This window comes from Miscanthus floridulus, chromosome 2 (genome assembly GCF_019320115.1).
Source record: "Miscanthus floridulus cultivar M001 chromosome 2, ASM1932011v1, whole genome shotgun sequence".
Classification (NCBI taxonomy): Eukaryota; Viridiplantae; Streptophyta; class Magnoliopsida; order Poales; family Poaceae; genus Miscanthus; species Miscanthus floridulus.
Genome location: NC_089581.1, coordinates 13,447,063 through 13,457,581, shown reverse-complemented (window position 1 = coordinate 13,457,581; position 10,519 = coordinate 13,447,063). Strand labels below are relative to the sequence as shown.

Below are 10,519 nucleotides of genomic sequence, written 5' to 3'. Positions count from 1 at the left end.
TTTCAGCATCTACATTCAATTTATTTTGTCCGAAGGTTGTTGGTTATCGACTAGTCATTGGTCTGTTATTGCTATGTGGGTCAGGCATTGTTGATATGTGATAGGCTGATAGTGTACTTCAACAAGTTTCCTAGACTCTGAGAAGTGTCTATATCATGATGCATTACCAAGGATCTATATGAGAACTTGGAAACCTGCTCATTTCTAGTGGAGTTCTTGTGAAATTCTGACGCCCAAGACGCATTGGTGGGGTGAATTAGTTTCAAGTCTAATTATGCATGTGAACCTGTGAAACATGCTATGACTATGCAAATTTATTACCATGCTACATATTACTCTCTCCCCATCTCATAAAGATTGTCATCCTAGTTTTGATCAAAATCAGTCTTTCTATATTTAACCATTAATTTGTAGATATTCCTATAGTTTAGCACCCTAAGGTTTTTGTTTTTTTCTAAAAGGGACGGTATACCTATCGATTGTACTTAAAACAAAGCCTACTTATGTTTTTAGATTCATCGTGAGCCATATTTTTCTAATATATTATTAAAATGTTGTGAAATGAATACTTATACAAATGTTGAGCGGCTCTAGAAAAAATGGCTGTAAAGAAAGACTTCTTGAAAAGTGGCCCCCTCTTGTTTGGGTTTTTTCTCCACGACGTCCTTACACAATCCGTTGGTAGTTTGAAACACACAGATAACAAACGTGCACGTGACCAGCAACCACACCATCATAACAGCACCACATGGCCGTATTCAACGAAATTTGACGGTCACTCACTGTAGAACATATTGCTGGTACTACGCACGAGTCGCTTGGACGGCGGTGCAAGGTATGGTGGTAACGGTGGACACATAGCCTCTACAGGTGGCATAGGAGAAGAACGGTGCACTTGTGAACGTGTGTTGCACGACACGAAGCGATACGTACGTATGGCCAGGTCACTCGGAGCCACAAGTTTGGTACAGTTCACTTTACACAGATGAGCTTGGCAAAAAAAAAAGAAGATCCCAACGACGTGTTAGGTTGTTAATCTTGGCATCTGGCACTACTACGGCAATGGCCAATCATCGATCAAAGTACACCCCCGTGAAGTCTTGCATAGACCCGGTAACTCCGGCCCAGCTCACAGTTGTGACGATAAGCGGACTTTTTGGCCCGCCACCTTGATAGGTTGTTGGGAAAAAAATTTGGATGCAAACCGTATCTACCGTACCTCTATGCATACATGCCATAGATATTTACCATCTGTCCGATCAACACAATCTAACCGCGTATGGTGGAGACGACACATGGTTAGATCGTGTTGACCGGACACATGGCAACTATTCATGGTATGTATGCATGAGACATGATGGATACAGTATGCATCTAATTTTTTCCCAGGAGTACTCGTGGACATGTGTGTGTTTTTTTGCGACAAAAGAAGAATTATATTACAAGCACTCTGGATTACACAAATATCCAGAAACTGATTTTTTATCTAAATTTAACCCACGTTGTGAATAGCTCCAGATCTCAAAACCAAACCTATATGACGCTTTGCAGTATGGATGACAACACATGCAAACACTCGGCAAAAGGCCTGAGAATAGATGCCCAACGAACGACGACCAACATTCATGTAGGCGGAGTTGAGAAACTTCTTCTTTCTGGTGTCTTTCTTCTTCTTCTTTCTTCCACCGAAGAATGAGGAAGACCATTCTGAAACTTAATCTCCATAGTCCTTCATTGTGGCCAGATCTAACCACGATAAAACGGAGAAGAGACCGGAGAAAATTATTCCATGGTGGCGACACCATCTCTATCTTGATGTCACCGTCCGGAAATAAAAGTCTCCATGTCATACTGGTGAGGATGTTGACGCCGTGGTTGTCGCTCTCATGTTCAACAGAGCCATCATGGAGAAGCGATTCCACCATGTCCTCTCGCCGTTGCCGGAAAGGAGGAGGAGGAAATAAATCACCAAAACAAAAAAAAACTTAGCATGAAAAGACCATAACCCTCGGACTCGATCTAATGAAAAAAATTATTAAAAATGATGCATGTCCACTCTCTCTAGCCTCCGACGATACGCCGGAAGGGTAGGGATGGGGGACCAGTGGTGGCGCCAGCAACGCTCCGAGCTACGAGACCCTAGACCCTGGCGGCTGCGTATGGCTGTGGATCGTGGACATGTGTGTTGAGGCGGGGCCGCGGTACGTGGCCGAGTGGACAGGTGTTGCATGCCATCTGCTTCAATAGCGCAACGAACGTCAAAGCTGACGCGACCAGGAGACATTGGGCAACACCTGACGCGACCGACCGGGGGTTCCATGGTGGCCACTCTTCTTTCCTTTCATCGTATCCTGTCAGTGGTGCCTCTTTGGTGAAATCACTTTTGCTCTCAACTGGGAACCTCTCATAAAGAGCTTCCTCAAAGAAATCGGGACCAAGAGGACCCTCCCACCCCTAGGTAGTTTTCTTCCCCTTTCCTCTCTCTCTGGACGACCCTCCAGACATTGGTACTACAACGAAAGCAAATGCTGAGGAGTGTTCTTCTTCCTTATTGTTTATGCGAATGAGAGGGAGTGAGTGGTTATTTATAGGTCAAGAGGAGGAATGGAGGCCTGTCAATGTGCCATGTCAGCGATCCGTGTGCCGCTTTACCTCAGCCCTTGGATCAAACAGTCATAAGATGGATGGTGGAGATAGAGTTTAGTTGTGCTTCCTTGCATGTTGTCCTTGCAGCTGAGAGGTCTATATCAGTGATGTGATAATTCGATGATGTCCGTGTATCTGAAAAGTCTATATTTATTCTCTGAAAATCATAGATTCTCTAAAATGCATAGATTCTTGTACACAGCGTATGTACAAATATTCCTGGATTATAAACGTAATAAATTTATAGTTAATCTGTGAACTACATTTGTGTCTTTGTACAAGTATAGTATGATTAAAGATTCACGTAAAAAATTCGCAAGATACGGTCTTGTATTAGAAGCATCCACAGTTACAAACAGAGACATCAATATATATTCTAAACATTTACTCATCCAACAAGCATAATGCAACCACAACGAATATCACAACTAACATAATATGTCATGCAAAGTACAAATAGTCCACAATATTTATACGGTCCCGAATAATTAAAGATAAGTAAATACAATAGTTCATAGTAACATCTACCACGTCCCTCACTGTCTCCTACTCTTGCCCCTACCCTTGTGACCCAGAGCGCTGGTGCCTGGAGTGTAAGGGTCACGGGGACGGCGTCGCCTAGTGCCTAGAGGCGGTGTAGGATAAGTCGATGGAGCGTCATTGAGCTGAGAGGGCCCAAGCTCATCGTGCCTCTTGTCCATGTCATCGTCGTCCTCGGCCTCCTCGTCCTCCTCCTCGTCCCCTGTAGCTGCTTGACTAGAGGAACCCAAGGCTCCTCTTCCTGTAGAAGGATCGTACACGTCATGCGTCGTGTTTGTCCTGCAACCACAACGACCAGCCGCATGGCGTAGACGACGTGACAGCCTCTGTTGTACAAAACAATGTTAAGTGAAAGAATATAACGTATTAATGATTTGTTTGAAAGAATATTTGCAATCTTACATCTAGGAAGCCAAGTATGTAGTCATCATTGACTCTAGGCCGAACGCGCTCGATCTCTTCAACTGAGCTTCTCAGTGTATTGCCCTGCAACAATGTTTTTAATATTAAGACTTCTGAACACCTAATGTATTACAAGGGTTATATATTTAGTTTTGTTTTCTTTTGTACAAGAATGTAACTTATTACAAGGGTTATACAGCGCGAAGGTTGCAATAACTACAATAGATAACTCCTAACGTCGGTCCAAGAACACATAATGTATTGTTATGTAACTAAACGTAACAAAATAAGTCGATTGGCTTACCACTCTGTCCAAGATCGGTCCTGCCTCCACCTGCCTTCCTGCACGAGTGGACCGGTCGTACGTCGTGTCCTCATCGTCGGAGGACTCGATGTCGGCGTAGTTAGCTTCGGTCCACTATAGTCTGAGCCTGCACCTTGTCGAACGCTGGTACCAAGCTTGGTACCGTCTGAACTCACGGTTCGTGTGCGGCTCATTGTTGTCATCCAGGTTGTCGTGCATCTCCTCCTATTCCTCAATGTAGGACTAGTGGTGCCTCTCCCAGTCAAAAATCTTCTTATTCCTTTGACGATCCAACCTGCATGTATGTCATCGTTACATTAATCCACGTGCGTGGCACCATATTATAATAAATGGACCATCATCATGACTCATTTGAAATATCAAAACACTTACTTGTGTAAATCAACGCCAGTCGAGAATATAGGCATAGGCCAAAGCTGTCTCACTCCAAATTGGCGTGCAACCCTATCTGGCAGGTGGTACTTGATAGCATAGAAGCAGATTAGAGGACACCTCATCCTATAGAAGTAGTCGTCGGCCCCACATACGGTGCTCAGCTGAAAAAGTAGTGCGTCCTCTCCACCATATGGCTCCCACTCTACCTGCATTATGTTCAAATAAGATGTTAGATGGTATACTAATCCTTTTAATAGGTGCATGGAAAATAAAATTTACTTACACTAGACGCCGTCAGCGAATCTAGCTCGTTCGTGTACTGAATGTATGCCCGGTCTATCCTCATGTGCGAAACCCTGACCTGGTCCCAAAGGTACGCCCACGTCGGCTGGCGACTTGGAGGCTGAACTTGGAACCACTCACGACGAGCCAGTACCTCTGGACGACCAACTAGAAAACGAGCCCACATCCACAGCTGTAACAGGTACACGTATCCACCAAGTGACGGGTTCGCCATAGACCGACGACACCCCTCGCACAGCTGCCGGTATAGAAAACACAAGACTGCAGAGCCCCAGCTGTACTGACCCGCCTGGTCCCAGTTACTGAGGCAGTGGATCCACATCCAAGACGCATTGTCACCCGTCGCGTCTGGAAAGAGAACGCAAGCAAAAAGGTGTAGGATCCACGCCCGGCAGTAGTACACAACCGTCTCCTCATCTGCCTCCTCGGGGCACTGTGTGAACTCTGTACGTAGCCATGAGATGGGAACTCTAGAAGTGCGAGCCCCTTGCTCGCCAAGCTCACGCCCAAGGAAGGCCTCCACTCGTGCTCTCCATCCCTCTGACCTGCACTACCCGATGACTGGGTTCCCATGAATCCTTAGGCCTAGCATCTTCTGACAGTCCTAAAGCGAGACTGTCATCTCCCCGAAAGGTAGGTGGAAGCTGTGAGTCTCCGGCCGCCACCTATATTTAAGACCAAGAAAGATTACTTGTCAAACAGTCAATCGCATTAACAAATGGCCATGAATGGAGGCAATGATTCACTTTAATACCTGTCTACCAACGCAGTTATCGCCACTGAGTTGAACTTGGGCAACCCACGACGAACCTAAAAGAAGATGACATCCAGGCCAGCTCTTTGCAGGAATGGAGTGTACCTATCATCGTACCGAATGTCCAAGAACCCACTGTGGGTCCTAGAACGAAGGTGTGGAAGGTCCTGCATCGAAGATAACATAGTAACATGTTACTTCACAAACACATGTACGAATAAAACTTATAGATTATTACCTGCCCCAGCGCAACGAGACGTCCTCTGTGGGTCTCCTCGTACATCGGGTCGAGCAGGTGGAATTGCTCCATCCTACAAAAAAGTGAATGAATTAGAATTGCAATATACAATGAAACATGAACTTATAAATGTATACATAATTGACACAAATACAAGCATAAATTGAGACATGCATAATTAAATATATGATACGATAAAATATAAAATAATACTATAAACCAAAAGTCCTACCTCACTAATCTGCCAATGGCAACTTCGTGAGTTGTGGCCAAGTCTACCGCACTTGCCGCACTCGTACTGCTCAGGATTAGTAACAAATGGAGTTCCTCTCCCACGCCTAGTTCTTCCGGGTATCTGATCCATAACCATCCTATGTCTCGTCCTCTACCTTGATCCACGCTTGTTCCAATGGTAAGCTGGATCCGCAATGTACTTCGGCCCATCATAAGGAGGCCACTCTCCAGGGTCCCGGAAAGGCACGAAGCGAGGGCTCCATGTGTTCACAAGCGTGTTGACACTGAACTCGTTAGGTATCCTCCTCTCGATATTATAGTTGCGATGCCTAGCTGCTGCCACCAAATGCGAACATACAAAGTGGTATTGCCTTGGTTTACCATAAGTGCACTTGAAATCTTGGAGGACAACCACATGTATCCTTGACTCTCGGACCTCGCCATCGGACGTTGTACCGCCCCTATGCTCGACCTGATAAGTCCCTGTGGCGTGGTCAAAGCATGCAACCTCATGTGTACTAGCCCTTTCTCTTGCCTTCTCTAGGTGTGCCTTTGGTTTCGGAGCCCATATCTCTCCATCACTACTCAACTGCAATGCATGGGCGTGTCTATCGTTGAACCAGGCAACAAGCTTATAGAAGGTGAATTGAACAATTGCATTCACGGGCATACCACGTATCCCCAATAGCAATTTATTGAATGACTCTGCCATGTTGCTGTATTGAAACTCATACCTCCAGCCACCATCGTCATGAGCTCTTGTCCATTTCTCCAAATCCCTCATCAAACCCGTGAGCCATTGTCTACCTTCTGTATTTGATGCGGTTCTGACCTGCTCCAACTTTTCCCTAAAGTACTTGTCCTCAAGCTATCGAGCAGCCTCCTGCAACAGATCAAAGTTTTTCTTGACACTATCCTTCCGTAGGAGATTCTCGGCAAGGTGTCGAGTACACCAACGATGGTGCAAAGGTGCATACCCCTCTAACTGCTCTCGCACGGCATTAAGTATGCCCTGATGCCTATCAGATATGACGCTAACCTCCCTGCCAGGGCCAACCACATGTATCCGGACTAGCCTCAAGAACCATCCCCAACTGTCATTGTTCTCCTTCTCAACCAAAGCAAATGCTAAAGGAACCAACTTGTTGTTCGCGTCACAGGATATGGCTATAAGAAGTGTGCCCTGGTATTTGCCAATCAAGAACGTACCATCAATGGAGAAGACGGGACGACAATGCCTAAAGGCCTCGACACACTGAGGAAAGCACCAGAAGGCACGGAAAAATATCTGCCTCCCATCCTTCCATGCATTAGGTTTTGGGATGTACTCATAATGCATGCCTGGATTCACCGCTTTGATTGCATTGAAAAGAACTGGCAACTGCTCATACCCATCCTCCCAGTCCCCATATATCATGTTCCACGCTCGCTGCTTAGCCCTCCATGCTTTACCATAAGTTATCACATATCCTCCATACAACGCCTCAACGGTCCTGATAATTGTTCTCACCTTCATGTTGGGTTCTCCCTGCAAAATTCCCATCAACCGCTTGGCAATTAGGGTAGATGTCAACTGTCGATGCCTCAGTGTCAGCTCATGGTCAGCACAATTGTGTGGCCCAACTACTTTTGTGATCTTCCATTTTCCGGTCACCTGTTGCTTCCTTGCACAAACCCTCCATGGGCAGCGTTCCTTGTCACACACAACTGTGTAACGGCACTCCACATATAAATGCAATACCCTGTAAGGCCTCTTTCGTATCACTGCAAAAGCCTGCAACCATCTCTTCAAAGCAGGGAGGTCATTGAACACCCTCCCCTCCTCAATTACCATGTTAGGACCGGCCTTAGGAGCTTCTAGGAGCTCATCATCACGTCCTTCTGCAAACGCCAGATCAGAATAAGCAAGATCACTAAACTCATGAACTCTAGGATCACGGCGGTCGGGAAAGATACGTCTCATCATCTCAACATCACTCTTCGTCAGCTCTCCAATAGGACGATCATCATCAGAATCAAGAGCCCTAGCCATCTCATATGGCTCCGAATCATTCATAATTTCAACATTATTAGAGCCACGAAATCCATCTGAAAAGTGCACTTGCGCAGCAACATGGGGCACATCGATATTCTCAGGAATGTCTCCTGCAACGTCATTACAGAAATGAGGAAAGAATGAAAAAAATACCATGATTCTGATGAGCTCCCAAAAACCGTGCGGTTAAGACACTTACTCGGATGATTCTGTGTCAAAGGGATCTCATAAAGAGGATCTACCACGAAAACATGAGTATGACAACCATCTCCAAATAACGCATTGGGGGCAGATTGAGCATCAGGAACCATAGGCGCAATCTGCATATGCAGGTAAGGTTCTGGAACGGGAGGGTCGATGTGTGCCGGATGATCCATTGCTGGGGTAAACCCATGAGGGATTGGATCAACTAACACCCGACGAACAACCACGTCCAAACATTGCAGCTGGCTCTTCATAGCCGATCTCACATAATTGTCCCACTGATCCGCACAACCAATTGAGATCATTCGCCTGAAGATGTTCGGAGGACAACCTAGGTGCAGTACACCATCAACTGCAATGTCATCATCTCCAAAGCAATGCAGCTCCTCCCGAGCCCTTGCAACCATATCACTAAATGAAGGCCTATCATTGAATAGCACAGGCACGCTTTGCATGTCAAGAAACTCAACATATCCATAACGATCGCTTTCAACCGTGCCTCCATGATATATGGTCACTAGGTTGTCCATCTATTTAAAAAACGTAACGAAATACATGTCCTTTAGTCCAAATTATACGATAGATAGTACCTAACAAGTACTTTCTAACTACAAACTAAGTAATCATGATAATAACTACGTATATATTTATAGTGTACTCACTAAATAGCAAGATCATATGTAGGTAACTACAAATATAACTACATATCTAAGTAGCTATCTAACTATATCTATTTATCAATGTATCTATGTTTCTATCTATCTACATATATATATAACCATATCACTAACAAAGTCATCACAATATAACTAGTCAATAATATACACCAACTAAATAAGTACATTGCATATTCATATTTTATACCTTTCCGGGTCGACGGACGATGGGCGTAGGTCAAGGCGAATATCCGAGACTGCGGTGGCGCGGCCAACGACAGAGGTGGCGCGCGGCGGTCGCGGGGTGGCCGGCGCTCCGTGCTGGGAGACCGGCTCGACGGCCGCGGGAGGCGGGGCGAGGCGAGGACAGCGGTGGACGTCGACAAGGCGGGGCGAGGCCGAGGCCGACAGTGGAGACAAAGGCTACGACGACAGTGGAGGGCGTGGCGGCTCGGCGCTGCAGCCAACCAACGGCCAACAGCGCGAGGGCACGGCGACGCGGTGCGGGCTTGGGCGAGGGAGCGGAGGCAGCGGCGCGGGCTCGACCGTCGGAGCAGCAGCGGCTCGGACGGGCCCGGCGCGGCGGGCGCGGCACGCGGCGCGGGCAGGCGCGCGCAGGCGCGGGGGGGCGCGGGCCGCGGCGGGCGCGCGGCACGGCGCGGCGAGGTGGGCGAGCGGCGCGGCGGGCGCGCGGCGCGGCGGGCGCGCGGCGAGGGCGGGCGAGGGCGGCGGGTGCCGCGGCGTGGCGCGCCAGGCGGGGCGCGGGCGACTCGGGCTTGGGCGCGGCGGCGGCGGCGGCGGCGGCGGGGGCTGGCTAGGGCAACTAGATGAGGAAGAAGGCCGGCCGGGTAGATATTTAGGCCGAGCTCGGCGCCATCCGCTCTGGCGCCGAGCCCCTTGCAGGCCGTTTGCCCGTGGCCAGGAGCTCGGCGCCAGTCACCGTGGCGTCGAGCTCGGCGCCAGTCACTATGGCGCCGAGCCAAGGGTCTATTTCTGGAATTCTTTCCGCCAGGGGTCTATTTGAGAGAAACTTTCGAAAAAAGGGCAAAAAAAAAAAAAAAAAAAAGTAAAAAATTCGGACATTGCCCCGTGACGAATACCCTGGCGTGAGCGAGTCGGAGTCGGGCGCCTGCTGGGCGGTGGGTGTGGTGGGGGTCCAGCCGGGCCAGCGGGGTCCTGTCTCGCTGCACGGAGGGAGGGGAGACACAACTTGGCATTGGCCATTGGCAGCTGTGAGCTCCATGTCCCGTCCTGTGACAGGTTCGGTATTTGTTTGGTACGAGTACTGGACCGTTGGGCACCGTGTCCGTGTGCGAGTGCGAATGCCTTCGCCGAACTACCTGATCGATCCAGCGCAGGTGCCCCCGGGCCCGCAGGGCTAGCTAACCAGCCGTACCGGGCCGGTGAAGACCACACGGACAGCGACGGTTCGGTCGAGAAAGTCCCCGGGTTCGACCGCTATCACGGGGAGGCGCAAGGAGAACTCTGACCGCGTCGCTCCCAACAAACGACAGACGGTCGCAGCTCACGAGTTCTAGGGATGGGGCACTGTACTGTGCCTGTAGCCTGCGTGCGCAGAGGGCGACGCCGACGGCACGGCGGTATGGACGTCGCAACGTTCTGAGCAGTGAGCGCCTGCACGGCGGCGGAGAGCGAGAGCGAGAGCGGAGAACCCATGCCTCCTTCACGGAAACGTACTAGTAATAGTACGCGTTGGTCAATTGTCATCAATAAGGCCGCACACAGGAAACCGGGAGCGGAGAAATCACCACGTTCCATCGAGCTTTATCTGCATCGTGTAGCTATT

The 10,519-nt window shown here is 48.6% G+C and overlaps 1 protein-coding gene and 1 long non-coding RNA gene across 2 annotated transcripts; both read right to left on the bottom strand.

The window, feature by feature from the left end:
• Window positions 1–3,316: 3,316 nt before the first annotated feature.
• Window positions 3,317–4,012, bottom strand: LOC136537979 (uncharacterized). Its single transcript, XR_010779181.1, has 3 exons — window positions 3,893–4,012; window positions 3,589–3,672; window positions 3,317–3,512 (listed from the first exon to the last, which is right to left on the bottom strand). It is a non-coding gene; the product is annotated as an uncharacterized lncRNA (long non-coding RNA).
• Window positions 4,013–9,135: 5,123 nt separating this feature from the next.
• Window positions 9,136–10,389, bottom strand: LOC136536112 (uncharacterized). Its single transcript, XM_066528512.1, has 2 exons — window positions 10,229–10,389; window positions 9,136–9,535 (listed from the first exon to the last, which is right to left on the bottom strand). Exons 1-2 carry the CDS (start codon window positions 10,387–10,389, stop codon window positions 9,136–9,138), a joined length of 561 nt encoding a protein of 186 aa, XP_066384609.1.
• Between the last annotated feature and the right edge of the window lie 130 nt (window positions 10,390–10,519).